At 46.0% G+C, this 17,810-nt stretch overlaps 1 protein-coding gene across 2 annotated transcripts; it reads left to right on the top strand.

The window, feature by feature from the left end:
- The first annotated feature begins 1,753 nt into the window (after positions 1-1,753).
- TMEM209 (transmembrane protein 209) lies at positions 1,754-17,519 on the top strand. Of its 2 annotated transcripts, none has more exons than XM_074573156.1 (15): positions 1,754-1,941; positions 3,682-3,821; positions 3,937-3,995; positions 4,757-4,888; positions 5,885-6,123; positions 6,476-6,680; positions 7,293-7,468; positions 8,170-8,241; positions 9,360-9,456; positions 10,401-10,526; positions 10,960-11,057; positions 12,918-13,032; positions 13,124-13,221; positions 14,783-14,856; positions 15,944-17,519. In XM_074573156.1, the coding sequence occupies exons 2-15, from the start codon at positions 3,685-3,687 to the stop codon at positions 15,996-15,998; spliced, it is 1,683 nt and encodes a 560-aa protein (XP_074429257.1). In that variant the 5' UTR covers positions 1,754-1,941; positions 3,682-3,684; the 3' UTR covers positions 15,999-17,519. The 2 variants fall into 2 exon arrangements, with proteins under 2 accessions (XP_074429257.1, XP_074429258.1); XM_074573157.1 differs by having other exon boundaries at positions 1,782-1,941; positions 5,888-6,123.
- The last annotated feature ends 291 nt before the right edge of the window (positions 17,520-17,810 follow it).

Here is a 17,810-nt window from a genome sequence, read left to right as displayed (position 1 = left end):
ACTTGGAGATTAAAGACCGGTTCTAACAGTGACATCATCCCATGAGGTAGTTATAAATAATAATAACTTCAGAGGTTGTGAAAGCCTTTTAAGCAGGAAGGCAACAACCTTCTGCTAAGGGCCAGCAGGTGTCAGCAGAAAACACATAATTAAATACCTTACTCCAGCACAGCAGACAAGACAATCAAAATGCCAGAGCAGGATTTTCCCTCTGATCCCCCTCAAAGCCTTCCTCATCCTCATCACATTCCCTCATCTGGTTTCTGACTTGCGCCAGAGAGCAAGGGCTTGTTCTGCCAGTAATACCACCAAAGGGAGGGAAAAAGGGTACCCCATGGAGCCTCGTCGCTGGATGTGGGGCGAGAATTTCTGCGTTCGGAGCAGCCCCTTGGCAACCCATTGTCCAGCTGGCCACCTCAGGAAGCCCCGGTATGTTGGAAAACAGTGCCCAAGGAGCCACAGGGACGACAGCATTACAAAGTGGCCTCTTTTCTGCCCGTTAACGTCCCTCGGCTGCAATTCGGGGAAGGTTGGAGTGCCCTCAAGTCTTGTTGGTCCATAGCATTTGGAGGATGTTGGGAGGGATTCATCTCTTCTCACTTGAGCTGTGTCAAAGCCGGGCATCGCACCAAAACCAGGCTCTTCTTCCTCTGTACCTGAGGACGGGAGATTCACCCCATCCTCAAATAGCTTTTTGAGACTGGAAGGCCAAATTAGGCTTTTAACAGCCTTTCAATATTATCTCCATTTCATGCTTTTCTTGCTTTCATCCTCTTGCTTAGGAAATGAATCAAAAGTCAAGAGATGTTTCAAACCAACTGAAATCGCCCATGGGTGTAGATCTACAGAACCAACTTCCAGCCTGTTTAAATTTGTCTCCTCCCCTTTTTCTCCAACTGTATTTTCATTACCATATGTTTCCTATAACCAGCTTTTTATGGCAAGGTAATACATTCCACCAGCCTTTACAATGGGACAACTTGGAAATTATTGTACGTATCCAAATTGGAAGCAGAGTGAGAAAAATTAAGAAATAGGCCAGATATCCTGGATAATCAGGGCCAGGGCTCCAGGGGCTCCAGGAAAGCTGGGGAGGGACTCTGGATCAGGGAGGGGAGCCATGGGACAAGGGGGAGTGGTTCTAGGTGGAAAGAGGGGAGATTTAGGTGAGATGTCAGGAAGAAATTCTTTGGTGTGAGGGTGGTGAGCCCCTGGCCCAGGTTGCCCAGAGAAGCTGTGGCTGCCCCATCCCTGGAGGGGTTCAAGGCCAGGTTGGACGGGGCTTGGAGCAACCTGGGCTGGTGGGAGGTGTCCCTGCCCAGGGCAGGGGGCGGCACTGGGTAGGCTTTAAGGTCCCTTCCAACCCGAACCAACTTACGATTCTGTGACTTACAACATTTCAGAACAGAAATATGAAGTTACACCTGTACAGCACTCAAAGAGACCCAAAATCTCTTAGTTGGCCTTGGCAAGGTGCGGTCTGATTACTACATGTAATCAATTAATTTAACTATAACTGGGGGAAACACAGCAACGCGTGGCTCTGCACCACAGAGCACGGGACAGCAAGTTTGCCGGCCACCCTCCCCTCCGCCATCTTCACCCCCTCCGCTGCCATGACCAACATGGCGCCCAACATCGCCGCCGCGGCGCCCGCGTCACGCTCCCCTTCCCGCCAAAAGACCCGCGGCGCGAGCGCCCCCGTCGTCCCCATAGCAACAGGCCCCGCCCCCGCGCGCGCGGCGCAGGCAGTGACGCAGCACGGCGGCGCTCGCGCAGGCGCAGACGTTGCGGTGGTTGCGGCGTGGGCCGTTCGTGAGGGGAGCGCTCTGCTGTGTATCCCCCCTCACACACCCCCGGCTGGGAAAAGGGGGTGCCCCTGCCCTCCCTGAGGGGAATTGTGTGTCCCCTCCCGTCCCCTGACCCTCAGCCCGGCGGCAGGTACTGTGACTGTCTCCCCCCAGCCCCGCCTGTCTCCTCCTCGGGCCTGCACGGGGGTTGGTGGGGCTCTGAGGGGAGGCTGAGAGCTGTGTGTGGCAGCGAGGCGTGTATGACAGGGCTGTGGGCGGGTGGAGCTGTGGGGCCGCCTCCGTGTGACAGGGGACAGGATGGGGGGCACATGTCGGGCCTCTTCTGTGTGACAGGGGTGTGGGCAGTGCGAGCTGTGGGGCTGCCTGTGTGTTGAGGGAGGTCTGGGCGGGGGGAGCCGTGAGGCAGCTTCTCTGACGGTGGGATCTGAGGTGGGGGAGCTGTGGAGACCCCCCCGGGGTGACGTGGGGGTGCTGGCTGGGGGGAGATGTGGAGGCTGCCTGTCAGTGACAGTGGGGTGTGGGCAGGGGGAGCTCTGAGGGTCTCTGTGTCGCAGGGGAAGCTGTGGGGGTTCTTTGTGCATGACAGTGACATCTGGGTGGAGGCTGCCGTGGTGTCTTGGGCAGGGGGAGCTGGGTCTGTGTGTGGCAGAGGGGCATGCGTGGGGGAAGCTGGGGCATCTGGGGCAGGGGGAGGTGTGAGTAGCTCCATGTGTGGCACTGGGGTTAGTGCCTTATGGGTTGTCAAAGTGATGCCGATGCCTTCCCTCGTTATTGTGCCTTAGTAGAAGAGGGCAAGGGCGTATGTGAGCATATATTACAGTCTGGAGGTGAAAACCCCACACCCATCCTTCTTAAGTGAGTAGAATAGGACCAGATCTCACATTTATTTCAGTGCCCTAACAGTACAGCTTCTGCTTCTGCAGGAGGACCTGGTTCAGGGAGAGAGGTTGGGAGTGTGAGGATGGGGGAGAGGATCTCTGATTAGGGCTGCTACACTTGTCAGCATGGGAAGGGAAGTCCTGGGGCTCAAACTGGATGAAAAACGAGTCAAAAAAACCCCAACCAGGCAACGCGTTCTTGTATAATTCTTCCAGTAATCCTGATGGTAACTATTTCACCATTGAATCATTGTACCAGTAAGAAGCGGATAATGGGATTTGGGTTTTGTATTTTTTAAATTTTTTTAGGTGGTAATGTATAGTTGAAGTACTTGTCCCGAAAAGCAAATTATTTATGTTCCCACCTAGTGAAGATTTATGTGACAAATTTTTAAGCGAGTGGCAGGAAGGAACAGTAGCATATTTAGGTGACGGGACTAGCAAAAAAAGTCACCAGGGTTATTTCTTGTACATAAGGTGTTACTGTGCATAAAGGTAGCTACCGTTCAGGTGTACTGAACCCACAGGAGGTGGCTGTACAGACTGAAAATACTCTGCTACCAACTGAAAAGAGTGGGAATTTTCAGTAGGAAAACTGCAGAGCTGTGCAAGGCCTTTCCTTCCTCTGGCTTCCTTTGCCTGGAGAAGGCAGGAGCTTTGCCTCTCGCTTCCAGAGGAGGTTATTTTTCAAAAATGAGGTTGGAATTGGTTTGTGTCCTCTTGTCTGCACCTCACTGGAGAAGATGGGCACTGTTCCTCAGTAATGAGGTGACAGTGCTGACAGTAGAATTCATCAAAGAAATATTACCTATTTTTACAGGTAAAAAGAATCTGCTTTTTTTTTTTAATATCTAAACATGACTCAGTGGCAAAAGGTAAAGCACGTTTATATCATTTTGGATTATGATGTTTTCTTTCATCTCATGCTCACTGAGAATCTTACTGTATAAAAGATGATCGATTTTGTCTTCTCTCTGTATCTTTTATTACAGATAATGACACCAGAACAGAGTCCAGCGACTTCCCTCATCGACAGGACCATCAAGATGAAGAAGGAGACTGAAGCCCGGAAAGTGGTCTGGGCCTGGGGACTCCTTAATGTGTCTGTTGCAGGCATGATATATACTGAAATGTACGTTAATTGTTACAACCAATCCAAATACGCAAAGCATCTTACTTTGCATGTTCCTAGATGTTTCCCAGGACTGAATAGTTGCAAAATGATAACTTCTTGTTTTTCTTTTCAGGACTGGAAAACTCATAAGCTCATATTACAACATCACGTACTGGCCACTCTGGTATATTGGTGAGTTGCTGCAGCATTTCAATTCATTTTCAGGGTTCTTTTCTTTTTCATTTGTCAGTTTTATTGCTGGGGAGGTCATTTTTAAGAAAGCCTTTTTTTTCTTCTTGTTTTTTTTTTCTTTTTAATTTAAACCTTAACTTTGTTTTTCTGTCTGTTACCTGCCTTGAAACTGTTGGAATTTCATCCTTTTTAGTGACGGATAAGGAGTGTTAGCAGCTTTCTTAGATGTATCGTGAAAGGACATGAAGAATTTGTTTGTCGCATTGAATCTGTTTAATGTGTGGAGAACACTGCAGATTTTACTACTGTGTTGTATTGTGTGGGTGGCATTTAATGGTAATTAAAGTTTGTTTTGGATAAATAGACTCTAAGCTAGCTGTATCAATTACCATTAGAGGATGAAACCAGTGGGGGAGAAAAATCATGAGGTGAGTGACAGGTGATTTGACAGAAGACGATTTTTGAGAAATACTGTGAAACTTCATTGCAGTAGTTTATGTCCTTTTTGGAAAATAACTGTCCATTAAAAAAAAACAATTTTAATTATATAGATTAGTCTCAATATAGCAAGGAAAATTATCTCCAATGGTTCTTGCCATTGGTGAAGGTAAAGAATCTTAGATACTTCCCCAAATTGGTACTTATCAATAGCACTAATAATGGCCTATTTTTGATGGGCATATGCCTGTTTTTGCAAATAATATACTTTTATTATTCCCCATGCTCAGTCTACGGTAAAAACTTCTGTTTGTTTCTTCTAGAACTTGCCCTCGCATCTCTGTTTAGCCTGAATGCCTTGTTTGATTTCTGGATGTACTTCAAATACACAGTGGCACCGACGAGCTTGGTCATGAGTCCTGGCCAGCAGACCCTCCTGGGGTTGCAGAATGCAGGTGGGTGTAATAAATATCTCTGGCAATCTTTTTTTTTTTTTTTTTTTTTTTTGAGATGGTATCTTTCTCAATGGCAGGATTCTTTAGTGAAGTGAGTTCTGAATTACCTCATCTGACATGAGTGGTAGACTAAATCACCTGCAGCATATTAAAATTCACAACATCAAGTGGTAATTTGGTGAGTGTTTGTGGGGAGAACTGGAGGGGAAGTACACACACACGGTGAAAAAGGACAGGATGATAGCAGCTGCTGAAGGACGGTGAGGGACTCGAACATAGTGAGGCTGAACAAGGAATTTGTAACCTGTATATGGGACTAGGAGCAAGGCAGAGAGTGCACGTTTATGTTTGATTTTGATATCCTACTGATATCACACTGGGTATCAAAAACCAGATTAGAGGGACAGACAGACCTTCATGTGAAGTTTGAAAGAGAGCAGAGAGCAGTCACTCAGAAAGCTCTTGAATATCAAAGCAAAGCTTTAACATGCAGCAGAACCTGACAAGGTAAATAAACCGAAAGCAAAATGCTAGCACATAGTGTTACACACTGCTGGTCGGCCCATAGGAAATAGGAATCAGACAGGAATAATGCTGTGTCACCAAAGTTCAAGGATCTCGTATGTTTATTTGCACAGATAGATTAAGGCATTCTGTGTGCTAAAGATGCATGAAGTAGGTGGGTAGAGCAGCTGATGCAGTAGCTTAGAGAAGCCCCCTGGCTTATGTGAGGTGCCTGGTAACATTTAACCAACATCTGAAGCTGTAGGGTTTGTACTGAGTTGTGGTCATGTGTCTCAGTCTTGTCTTTTTTCTCTATCAGTGGATGAACTGCTGAGTTCTGTAGGGGCCAGATTTTTCTAGCGTCCCTTCTATCATCTTTATAAAATTGCTTTAAGATAGCGTTGTGTGTGCATTTTGTTGTGAGTTTAAAGAGGGGAGGAGAGTTCGGGGCTGCTGCATCCACATTGCTAATTCTGTTTTTCCTTATTGCAGCAGTGCAAACAACTCCACCGCGTGAGCTGTCAGCAAAGAAAGTCCCATCTTCGACGCCTTCTCCTCCGATCCAGGGTCAAAGTGTGCTGAGTTACAGCCCATCCCGCTCCCCCAGTGCCAGTCCAAAGTTTACTACCAGTTGTATTGCAGGATACAGCCCTCAGCTACAGGCTTTGCCAAGCAACAGTGCTTCTTACGGCAGCGCTGTAACCTATTCACCAAGCAGCAGCTACAATAAGGTAATGACCAAGACAGCACCCAGGGGTACAGTTTGGTTCTTGTGTTGTGCCGTATGCCATCGGAGGTGAGCGGCAGCCAGTGGAGAGTCGTGTATGTGTGTGTTTTCTCCTTTTGCAAAGTAGATGGAAATTCATCATATTGGGATTTGTCCTTTTTCCCTAGTGTCACTTCATTTGTTTTAGAGTGGCTAGTTTGTTTCAGAACAAAGCAAAAATAAGAAACCAAAATGTAAATATAAAGGAGAAAAATAAAACCAACCCAAACCCCAAGTCTTTTATATTCATGTTGTTTACAAACCAAGGTGGAATTCTGTCTTCTTCATATGACACCATTTGTTTTTATTCACCCAAGGTCTCCAGCTTCAGCCCCTCTCCCAGTGGATCACCATACCCCACGAGTATTGGACCAGTGGAAAGCGGGGGGCTACGGTCTCGTTACCGCTCTTCACCCATTCCCTATAATTCTCCTACTGGCAAAGAAGACTATATGACAGACCTCAAGTCACTGGACACCTTCCTTCGAAACGAAGAAGAGAAACAGTACAGAGTTCAGCTAGGTAAATAAACTGATTTAATTGGAAAAGCTTGGCAAGGAGAAGGTGTTTGGTTTTATTTGAGATTGGCTTTTGCGTGTTAGAAAAGTTTTAAAGGATTCCAGCATACTTGTACTGGTAAATAGAACCTAACTTGTGTATGGTAATCACCTGTGACCTTGGTAAAGGCAGCTGCTGACCAGTTTAGTCTTCTACTGCGTAATTAGGACATGAGGTAGAACGCCATCGTTCCGACATGTCTCCATGGCTTAGGAACTTCAGAAAGTTTTCCTCCAAAGTTTTCCTTTGGATAGGATGTATGTGCTGATAGATTATCTCTGTAGCATGGTTGGCTGACCATGATAAGATGACAGGCTTTATCACCTTTATTGTGGAGGAGGCATTTCAGATAAAGGGTGTGAATTACCTGCAGGCAGTTTTTGTCCTGTGTAGGGACAATCAAGATAAGGGTGAAATCGGCATTTATGCAGACTGACTTCAGTGTATGTATTCATGGCAGTTTGTGTTTGTGTTTCTTGTCAAAGCCTTAATATACTGACATGTTGCCTGTACTGTTGCTTCCAGAATTACTTGGCACTAATTGTACATGACTGTTCAATGAATGAATCGTTTCAGGAAGTTCAGATTCCAGCTCTCCTTCTAGCAGCCCAACTTTTTGGAACTACAGCCGTTCCATGGCAGACAACGCACAGATGCTGAGAAAGTTCCAGTATCAGCCAGCTTGCAGGTCCCAGGCTCCATCAGCCCACAAGGATGACGCTGATCTGAGCTCAAAACAAGCTGCAGAAGAGGTAAATTCGGCAGCAAGATGGTCAAGAGGGAGAAGCAGGCCTCTAAAATATACAGCTTTGTGCAAAGGTTTGGATTTGAGCTGTATTAAAAAAAGGTTGGAGAGAGAAATCCTCTAGCATTTAACCATCTTCATGCAGCTTCACTGTAAACGGATTTTTCAAATTCTGAATTTTCGTTGGGAGATGATTCCTCCCTTAGAGAGCAAGGCGTACTGTGGATAGCATATATTTGTGACATAACAATCGAGTTGAAATGGATCTGTGTTTAAACCCAGTGGAACAGCTGAAGGATATAAAGCATAAAGCCTTTACTCTTGCGTCTGAAAGAAGTCTGATGCGAAGGAATACAATTCCTGTGCCTTCAATTAAATTTGATCAATTTTCTTTATTTCCTACATTAACCTAGTGAAGCTTCCCATTCAAATACCTCTTAAATCAATCCTACAATTCTGACCAATTTTATCCTAATAGAGCAGAGAGCTTAAAACTGAATTTGGGCTCACACAAAATGATTGTACCATGAACAGAGAGTGGGAGTGTTGTATGTGAAGCTGCTATAGAAGTCACATGATACAGCCAGCAGATGTCTAAGAATTTTGGGAAAAATGCCATTTGAATTACGTGCTGTAGTTAGTATCAGAAATTGTTATAGATCCTAGAAACTCCTGGTATTTCTCTGTACTTAATAAACCTTTCCATAGGTTTGGGCACGGGTGACAATGAACCGACAGCTCCTTGATCACATGGATTCCTGGACCGCTAAATTCAGAAACGTAAGTCCCGTCTCTAAGGACTGCCTGGTTTTTAGGAACAAGCAGAGCAGAGTGGAAAATCACCTCCGTGTCCCCGGATGCCGAAGGAGGTGGGAAGAATTGCAGTGTCTGTTTGAGGATTGGGGTGGGCTGGCACAAGGAGGTAAAAACACAGCATGCTTTAAGAGAGGACTACTGAGATGCGTTTTCGACCTGACCTCGGTGTTTTGTGTTCTGAAAACGTCACAGTGGTAAAGTTCATCCACCTTTGAATGACAAACCGAAGCGTCTCGGATATGACAAGATTTGGTTTTCCTTGCTGTAACTCAGATTGCTAAATTGATGTTTCTGCAGTATTTCTAACTAATCCTCCTGCCCTTGAAGCGTGGAAAATTCCAACCCAAAGGCTGACTTTGAATTTCTGACAGTCCTGAGCAGCGTAATAAAAAGCAAAAAGAAAAACCTTTATCTTATCAATAGAAATTGCTATAGCAGAGGAGACTTAATTGCACACAGTGGCAAAATAATTAGTAAATCTCGCTTTGAATTGCCCCTTGATAGCAACTATCAAGTATGTAGTTTTGCCTGTGTGTTTTGTGGGTGTTTTCTTTTTTTTTTAAAGTAATAAGATTGGTTAAAAGCAAAGATTAGCATGAGATTCACACCAGATTCCTGAGCATCTGTTCCTAAACCTCGGGCCAGCTTGCTTCAGTTCCCAAATCCTGTCACGTACCAATCCCACACGTAGTGTTTATCAGCTCCTTGATTTCCTGAAACAAATGTGAGAGGGAGTGGATCCATCAAAGTATAAATTATCTTTATGGAGGGAGGGCTGTGCTTCCCAATAGCCCTTTCCTCATTGTTCAGAAAAGCTTTATCGGATACTTTGTAGAGATCTGTTTGCCTGACTCCTTTACATTGAATTTTCTGGCTTTTTAGAAGGTATTAGAGAGTCATTTAAACTCTGCCTAACTTGATATTTAATTACTCTCCTCCTTGGTTGGCTTCAGTGTTTCAGTTGTTAATGTACTTTGTGATTGTAACAGTGATAATTAGCAGGATGCAACCTAAAGGTTGGGGTTTTTTTAACATTTTTGTTGCTTCTGACCTCTTGAATTTTCACGTTTTTTTTTTCCTAGTGGATTAATGAGACTATTCTAGTGCCACTTGTCCAAGAGATCGAGTCTGTGAGCACTCAGCTGAGAAGAATGGGGTGTCCCGAATTGCAGATCGGAGGTAGGGGTGAGGCTTTGGGATTCCTGGTGGTGGTTAATGGAGGGCCAGATGCTTCATAGGTGGGGCATTGGATAGGGCTTACATAAATCAGGTCTGTTAAATATTAGTGTTGTATTTCTGCTCTGTATTGGTGTGGTCTTTGTTCCACATCATGCATTTCATTAAGCTGGAACAGTTCTTCATAAGACTCCTGGAAATATTGATGAAGTCACACTGATGCTCGTCTCATATAAAATTCATAAACCTCTCTTTTTTTTTTTTTTTCTTTTCTTCCCTAAACTTACAGCTGAGGAATTACAGGCTCAAATTATCATTGATTATTGCGTATTAAACTGTGAGAAAACATTTCAAGGATAGATGTGCTATGAACTCCCAGTGTCTCCCTATAACCTCTCAGTGTCTCCAGTCCTATGTGCTTTCCCAAACTCTTCCTTAAAATCAGCTGCTTTTTGAAAGAACTATTTTTTTAAAATTCTGATGAGTGTTCTGTTTTCATGTCATGACACATCTGAAGGAACTGCTTCTCTTGTTGCTTCAGATCTATATCCCCCTAACCAAGAATTGGATTTGGTGTGCTGCATTTAAATTAAATTCACCTTTTATGGGCTGTTTGTTGTAGTGTCTCCTCAAGAGCTGCATCATTTGTGATGCCTGCGGAAAAACTGGTCAGTGCTGACCTTGTCCCCACCTCGTTACTCTCCCTTTGTTCATCGAAGTAGATGTTGGTTCCTTGTAGCTTTTATATTCCATGATGTAAAGCAGATGCCTGCTACACCATTGGAATTGAAATGAGTGTTTGGCATGGTGTTACATGTTAAATGTTTTGAGGACATTAAATGGTGCACCAAAAAGGAGAGCTCTTTGTAGCGACACCAGGTAAGGGAGGCTGTTTGGAGTCCTGTGGTGGTCATAGCTGACCTGCGCTGGCTCTTCTTGTGTTGCAGAAGCCAGCATCAGCAGTTTGAAGCAGGCAGCGCTCGTTAAAGCTCCGCTCATTCCAACTCTGAACACTATAGTGCAGTATTTGGATCTTACACCAAACCAGGAGTATTTGGTCGAACGGATCAAAGGTACGTGGTGTCACCATGCTGACTTTAAAACCCCTCCGTTACTGCAGTCAAGTGTTGGTGGTGTCAGACGTTCCTTCAGTAGAGATGTTTGAGGAGTGACAGCAGGGATAAGAGCTACTTTTAAGCAGGAGAGATGTTTCTTCGCAACTTCCCCTTTTAATAGTGATGTAATGAGGCAGGACTTGGATGTAATTTCGGGAATGTTTTTAAAAGCCTTATTTCTCATTTTCCTCCTGTGTGCTCAGGGTGCAAAGTGCTGGATTTAATCTCTTCATTAACTAAAAATAAAAATTATCCTGTAAGTTTCCCTCCCCATATTAACTTTCCCTATTTTGTACACTGGAAACATGTATGAAGCCCCTGAAACTAGCATAAAATACCGCTTTTGTACACTTTCAGCCCCCAGTACCTGAATAAATCGTGTTGCTTTCAGAGCTTTCTCAGGGAGGATGCATGAGTTCATTCCGATGGAACAGAGGAGGGGATTTCAAAGGCCGCAAGTGGGACACCGATTTGCCCACTGACTCCTCTGTAAGTTTTTGAAGACATCTTGATACGATGGCTTAAAGTGGATTGCCTTTCCGCATAGGTTTTGGAGGGAGAGCCCATAAGTCTTTTGGGGAACATGGTAAAATCCTGTTTGCATCACTTACACCGATAATCCTGTTGTAGTCAGTGAGATTCCTTAGGGAATAATGCAAATGGGATTGGACATCGCGTAGATCACAAAAATGCAATTTGTGTCTTAGTCTTAGGCCGGGCTTTTACTTAGACTCCTCTGAAATGTCTGTCAGTCTCATTTTCCTTTGCTATAATGGACAGAAGGAAAAAATGCAGATTAAACTGCTGTTTAATTTGGTAATATTTCATGAGAAATCTGAAGATATTGCCTGTCCTACTTCAGAGAAGATTTGTAGCGATGCTTAGCCCTTTAATCTGAAAGGTCAGGAGGAACAGCACCTCAGTGTAAAACAGTGACCTGAAAATTCAACTGAGGTAATTAAAATAGTTAAAAGGAAGACCACAGAACAATTCAGGGAGTCGAAAACGGGCTTTACAGTGTGCGTCTTCTGTTGAACTCTGAACTGTAAGTAGTTCAGAGTTCTCAACTGGAAGTAGAGTTTGGGTGGTTTTTCTTTTTTTTTCCCCACTGTAATTAGATTTTCAGTTACTCAGGAGAATAAAAACCGGATCGGAATGTCAGAGCTTCACAACTTTGCTGACAAAGATATAATGAGATTTCAGTTGTACAAAATCAGTCTTGAAATCGAATTTGATTTCCTGTTTGTGAAGATGATTAAATATTTGGTGGTGACTGGCCACAGAGCAACTCTTTGTGTCTTGACGGGCAGCAGGGTGAACAGCTCAACAGCGTTTAAAGATCATGAGACAGAGTAGCGCACCCTGGAATTCAGTCTTTTCGCAAAACCTGCTGCGAGAGGTGGTGTTGGGCAGTATATTAAACTTTTAAGAATTCTGGGAAAGAAATTCTGATATAAGAGATTAAAATAAACATTTGTCATGAAGGTTTGACATTAACTTACTCAGGACAATTACTATTAAAAGAACCTAAACCACAATTTTGCATTTTTGTTAATCAGATCGCAGGTAATACAAAGCTGTTGTTTCCAAGGTGCATCTCCAGACTTCTTGAGATTTTTGGCTTTTGTTTTGTCTGTGAAACAGATCGTGCTATATATAATGAACACGGAAAGTACCAGACTACAGCTAATTTGGTGACATTGCCCACATAAAACGTTGAGAACTCTCCAGGAAGGCTTAAAACACACACAGCAGATTGTGGTGTGGTTTTCTGGATGCGTGTCCTAGGACTTTATTTCAAAACTTTGGCATTCTTAATAAGAGTTGTGGCCAGCTCATGTTTTTCCAGTGCTTTGTATTTTGCCTTTTGTGAGGAGAAAGGATAAATTTGCTGAATAGGTGTAGTGTCGGTGAAGCTGTAATTTGATTTCATCTGCCCTTTTTGGCCAAATCCTCGCAGCTCATACAAAACCCATCACTAAAACAGATCGCTTGGAGTTCATGGCCTGAATATGCTAAATAAGATCTGCGACTTTGCCAAATTCTGCAAGATGCCAGGGTAAAGTTGCTTGTGCGTGAACTGAGCTCCTGACATGCGGCACTGGTTTATCGCCTTGTGACTTACGCTGTTTCACTTACTGGAAAAAATAAACTTGCCAGTGGCGTGCCTGGACCGCTGAAATCTCTGCTCTAAGCATTGAGCTGCCTTGGGGTCCTTAATATAGAGAAGTTAAGTCAACGTTGCAACCACAGACTACCAAATATTGGAACTAATGCCTGAGATTATGGCAAAAAAAAGCTGCTGTATTTTTAAGGACACTAAAGTGAGATTTGTTTTTCTTTGCCCAGATCATTATGCACGTGTTCTGCACTTACCTCGACTCCAGGCTGCCACCTCACCCCAAGTATCCCGATGGCAAAACCTTCACTTCCCAACACTTCATTCAGACACCAGATAAACCAGGTACTGGCGCTTGCATTTAGCTCCTCTTTGCCTCTTGGGTCACGTCGGCACCCTTCAAATCCTCGTCGTCTTTTAAACTTTTCATTCGCAGACACTTCAAATGAAAACGTGTTTTGCATCTACCAGAGCAGCATCAATCCGCCCCACTACGAGCTGATCTACCAGCGCCACGTCTACAACCTGCCCAAGGTACGATGGTGGTGGTGGTTCTCCTGCTGCCAGAAAATCATTGACAAGTCTTATTTTGGGTGTTTTTTTTCAGGAACTGGCTGCTTTTATTGACTCTTTACACGCAGGCTGGCCCAGTGCAGGAAGAAAACATTACCTTGGTCTTCGACCATGACGTGCTACTTAATCTGCTACCAAATGATAGCTTTAGTATCTATTTAAGTTACACAAATACCTAAGTAATAGCTTCCTCTTGTTTATTTTCTGATAAATTCTTTTAAAATATCAAGTCATGTAATCCCTGATGTACGTTGATGCCCCTTAAGGCCAGCGAGCCCAGTGCTTTCTGAGGGGAAGCTTCCAGTCTCAAAACAGTGAAATCCTCCTGTGAGTTTTCATTTTGTATTGATCCCTGGTTGTTGCTGGATCTCTGCTTTCCGAAAAGCTCTGGCATTTAAAGTATTTGGAGATGACAATCCAACCAAAACCCACATCTGGTCTTTTCTGGTGTTTACCAGATAAATCCTTATCAATGATTTAGACAGTGGGATCAAGTGCACCCTCAGCAACTTTGCCGATGGCACCAAGCTGAGTGGTGTGGTTGACAGGCCAGAGGGATGGGATGTCATCCAGAGGGACCTGGACAAGCTGGAGAGTTGGGCTGGAGCAAACCTTATGAAGTTCAACAAGGCCAAGTGCAAGGTCCTACTGGGGGATGATGTGATGGGGAGTAGCCCTGCGGAAAAGGACTTGGGGGTACTGGTGGATGAAAAGCTGGACATGAGCCAACAATGTGCGCTTGCAGCCCAGAAGGCCAGTCGCATCCTGGGCTGCATCAAAAGAGCCATGGCCAGCAGATCCAGAGAGGGGGTTCTCCCCCTCTACTCTGCTCTCGTGAGACCCCACCTGGAGTACTGTGTCCAGCTCTGGAACCCTCAGCACAAGAAGGACATGGACCTGTTGGAGCCGGTCCAGAGGAGGCCACGAAGATGATCTGAGGGCTGGAGCACCTCTCCTATGAAGACAGGCTGAGAGAGTTGGGGATGTTCGGCCAGGAGAAGAGAAGGCTCCAGGGAGACCTTAGAGTGGCCTTCCAGTACCTGAAGGGGGCCTACAGGAAAGCTGGGGAGGGGCTGTTTGCAAGGGCATGTAGCGATAGGATGAGGGGCAATGGCTTTAAACTAGAGCAGGGCAGGGTTAGATTGGACATTAGGAAGAAGTTCTTTCCAATGAGGGTGGTGAGACACTGGCCCAGGTTGCCCAGAGAGGTGGTGGAGGCCCCATCCCTGGAGACATTCAAGGCCAGGCTGGATGAGGCTCTGAGCAACCTGATCTAGTTGAAGATGTCCCTGCTCGCTGCAGGGGGGTTGGACGAGATGGCCTTTAGAGGTCCCTTCCAACCCGACACGTTCTATGATTCTACCTAATTGAAGAAAGTAAAAAACTAAGGCAAAAAGCCTGACAGCCCTCCCCGGAATGCCATTTCGTGATGTCTTTATGGTCACTTTTCTACCTGAAATATTGCTGTGATATCTCATCAGTGACTTGGTTTCTAAGTTCTTGTCTTTTCCTGTGGATTCAGGGCAGAAACAACATGTTCCACACGTTGCTTATGTTTCTGTACATCATAAAGACAAAAGAATCCGGGATGTTGGGGTAAGTACCTGATGCTACGCATCATTGTTCCCCGTAAGGGATGTGAATGGAGCGTCCTGTTTTGAAGTGCCTTGTCTGAAGGTGCTTCAAACTGAAATGGCTACAGCGGGATGATATTAAGGTCCTGCACGTGGGTGGGGGCAATGCCAAGCACAGATCCAGGCTGGGCAGGGAATGGCTGGAGAGCAGCCCTGAGGAGAAGGACTTGGGGGTGTTGGTGGATGAGAAGCTCAACACGAGCCGGCAACGTGCGCTGGCAGCCCAGAAACCCCCCGCAGCCTGGGCTGCATCCCCAGCAGCGTGGGCAGCAGGGCGAGGGGGGGATTCTGCCCCTCTGCTCCGCTCGGGGAGACCCCCCTGCAGTGCTGCCTCCAGCGCTGGGGCCTCGGCACAGGAGAGACACGGAGCTGTTGGAGCGGGGCCAGAGGAGGCCCCGGAGATGCTGGGAGGGCTGGAGCCCCTCTGCTGTGGGGACAGGCTGAGAGAGCTGGGGGGGTTCAGCCTGGAGAAGAGAAGGCGCCGGGGAGACCTTCCAGCCCCTTCCAGTCCCTAAAGGGGCTCCAGGAAAGCTGGGGAGGGACTCTGGCTCAGGGAGGGGAGCCATGGGACGAGGGGGAAGGGTTTTCCACTGGAAGAGGGGAGATTGGGATGAGATATTGGGAAGAAATCCTTTGCTGTGAGGGGGGTGAGCCCCTGACCCAGGTTGCCCAGAGAAGCTGTGGCTGCCCCATCCCTGGAGGGGTTCAAGGCCAGGTTGGACGGGGCTTGGAGCAACCTGGGCTGGTGGGAGGTGTCCCTGCCCAGGGCAGGGGGGTTGGAACGAGATGATCTTTAAGGTCCCTTCCAACCCAAACCATTCTGTGATTAATGGTGTTAAAATCATCTTCTCGTTTGAAACAATAGCAGCTTTTTTATAAAATTGGATAAATCTTAGGTGTGTGAGCAGTAAAAGCCATGTCCGGATTCCCCAGGACGCCCACCTGTGCGTTAAAACACTGAAGCATGAAATTGATAATTTTTTGTTTAATATTTTAAACAGGCATTTTAATTTCTTTATGATTTATTACAATAACTTTTGGTTTTGCAGGCGTGTAAATCTCGGTTTATCAGGAGTCAACGTTCTGTGGATTTTTGGAGACTGACCTCTCTGGCAGAAGCCGGTTCAGAGGAACGACGCTCCTCTGGCGTGACGAACCGAGCGCCGTCCTTCCGTGGTTGACTCAAACACGCACTTACTACGAAAGGCGATAATTCAGGCTCTGCTTTGTGGGCCGAGGGGAAGCGTTTCTAATTTCCTCTGTGGGTTTGGAGACATTATTTAAAACATTTCACCCTCAAAATGCTACTACGAGTGAAATCCAGGCAGGGTTTCTCTTTCCGGCTCCTCACCTCAACGGATCCTCTTTAAAAAGCCTTTTGCCGGTTGTGTCCCATGTCCGTCGGTGCCGTCGCCCCTCAGCTGAGCTTAACTGGCCCCAGGACTCAACTGCGACCCCTCTGTGGGCTGGAGCGCCCCCCCCTCGAGGGGGTGCAGAGCCATGAGACGTCGCCGGGAAAGATCCAGTGATTCAGCCAACTTCAGGATCCAAGAAATTCCAGAGAGGCACAAAGAAAGCCAAGTTTAGACACGTTTTGGTTCATTTTATTACATACGATAAGAAAAACATTTTCTTTTTTTTTATCCCCGTCGGTGGAATAGGGCTCACTGACCCCACGAGGTGTGTTGGGGGTCTGCGCTGCCAGTGGGAGGGAAAGAGAAAACCATGTTTAACTTGCGGATTTCAGTAAATGAGAGACTTTTTCATCGTTTTTTTTGAACAAAATAAACATGCCGTCCAACCTGGGCGGCCTTGCGCGCTCTGAAATAGTGCGTGTCCTCAGTCCGACCCCAGCGTTACCCTGCCTTTGCCTTTTCATTTATTTTTACAGCTCCCACCAGCTTTTTTTTGGCTGGTAACCTCTTATTTTGGGAGCCTTACGGACCGGCACGTGGCTTCAGCTCCTCGGCGGGAGACGAGGCTCTACAAACCCGCAGGGTTTTTAAGTCCTTGCTTTTGGGGATGAACCTTTGAGGGGGGGGCGGGGAGAAAAAAAAAAACAAACCCCAAGACTTGGAGTTGTTTCAAAGAAGGGGTCGTTCATTATTTGCCAAAAAAACTTTTTATATAGAGGGTGGGGGGGGGAAAGAATCTGTTGTAAATTCTGACAAATGACCTTTTTAGGAGTGTGTAAGGTTAGTTTTAGTAGTTATTTTTTTTAAATGGGGGTAAAAAATCATAAGCCCTTAGATGCTGAAGATGAGGTTGTCACCTTGTTCCCCTTGTTGTGAACTGCCAAAAAAACGCTTTTCTGTATAAAACATGAAATTCCACTGGCTTGTTACCGGGGGCGAGAACACCACATGTTTTCTTAACGATAATATATTTTTGTACTGTATTTTTTACTGCTGGCCTTGGGCGCGCACCAATGGGAGGGAGAAGAGGAATTTGTTCTGTTCCGGGGCCGGGTGCGCTCGTTTTTTATCTCTTCGGGAGGGAATCTGCTATTTTTTTGGTGTGAACCGACTGTTCCTGGCGACTCTGGGAGGCGCAGCGTTTTTCTGAGGGACTGATAACGAACTGGCACATTTGGTTCCCGTATTAAACGGAATTTGTTTTGGCAAACGCTTGTTTGGGTTTTTCCTGCAGTTCAGCATCGCTAAATCCAGCGCTGTGCCAAGGAGGGGATGTTCAGGACCCGGGTTCACCCCAAATCTCGCGCCCTGGGGCAGAGCGGGGCTGTCCCAGTAGCCTTTTGCCCCACAAGCTCCATTACTCTGGGGTGTCAAAGGCTCTTTAAGTGCAGAAATTTTCTTCTTTGACCAAAAAATGGGTGTTTCTCGAGCAGAGCCCGTCCTGCGGGGCACCCTTGGGGGCACCGGGTTCCTGCAGCTCCCCCCCGCGCACCCCCAGGAT

This window comes from Larus michahellis, chromosome 1, assembly GCF_964199755.1.
Source record: "Larus michahellis chromosome 1, bLarMic1.1, whole genome shotgun sequence".
Classification (NCBI taxonomy): Eukaryota; Metazoa; Chordata; class Aves; order Charadriiformes; family Laridae; genus Larus; species Larus michahellis.
The sequence above is the reverse complement of the archived record's forward strand: the minus strand, read 5'-3'. Positions and strand labels throughout refer to the sequence as shown.

Bases quoted from the DNA above. Each gene is read 5' to 3' on its own strand.
- TMEM209 (XM_074573156.1), top strand. From the start codon at position 3,685: ATGACACCAGAACAGAGTCCAGCGACTTCCCTCATCGACAGGACCATC. The intron at 4,889-5,884 runs GTGGGTGTAATA...TCCTTATTGCAG, and splicing joins CCTGGGGTTGCAGAATGCAG to CAGTGCAAACAACTCCACCG. The intron at 13,222-14,782 runs GTACGATGGTGG...CTGTGGATTCAG, and splicing joins ACGTCTACAACCTGCCCAAG to GGCAGAAACAACATGTTCCA.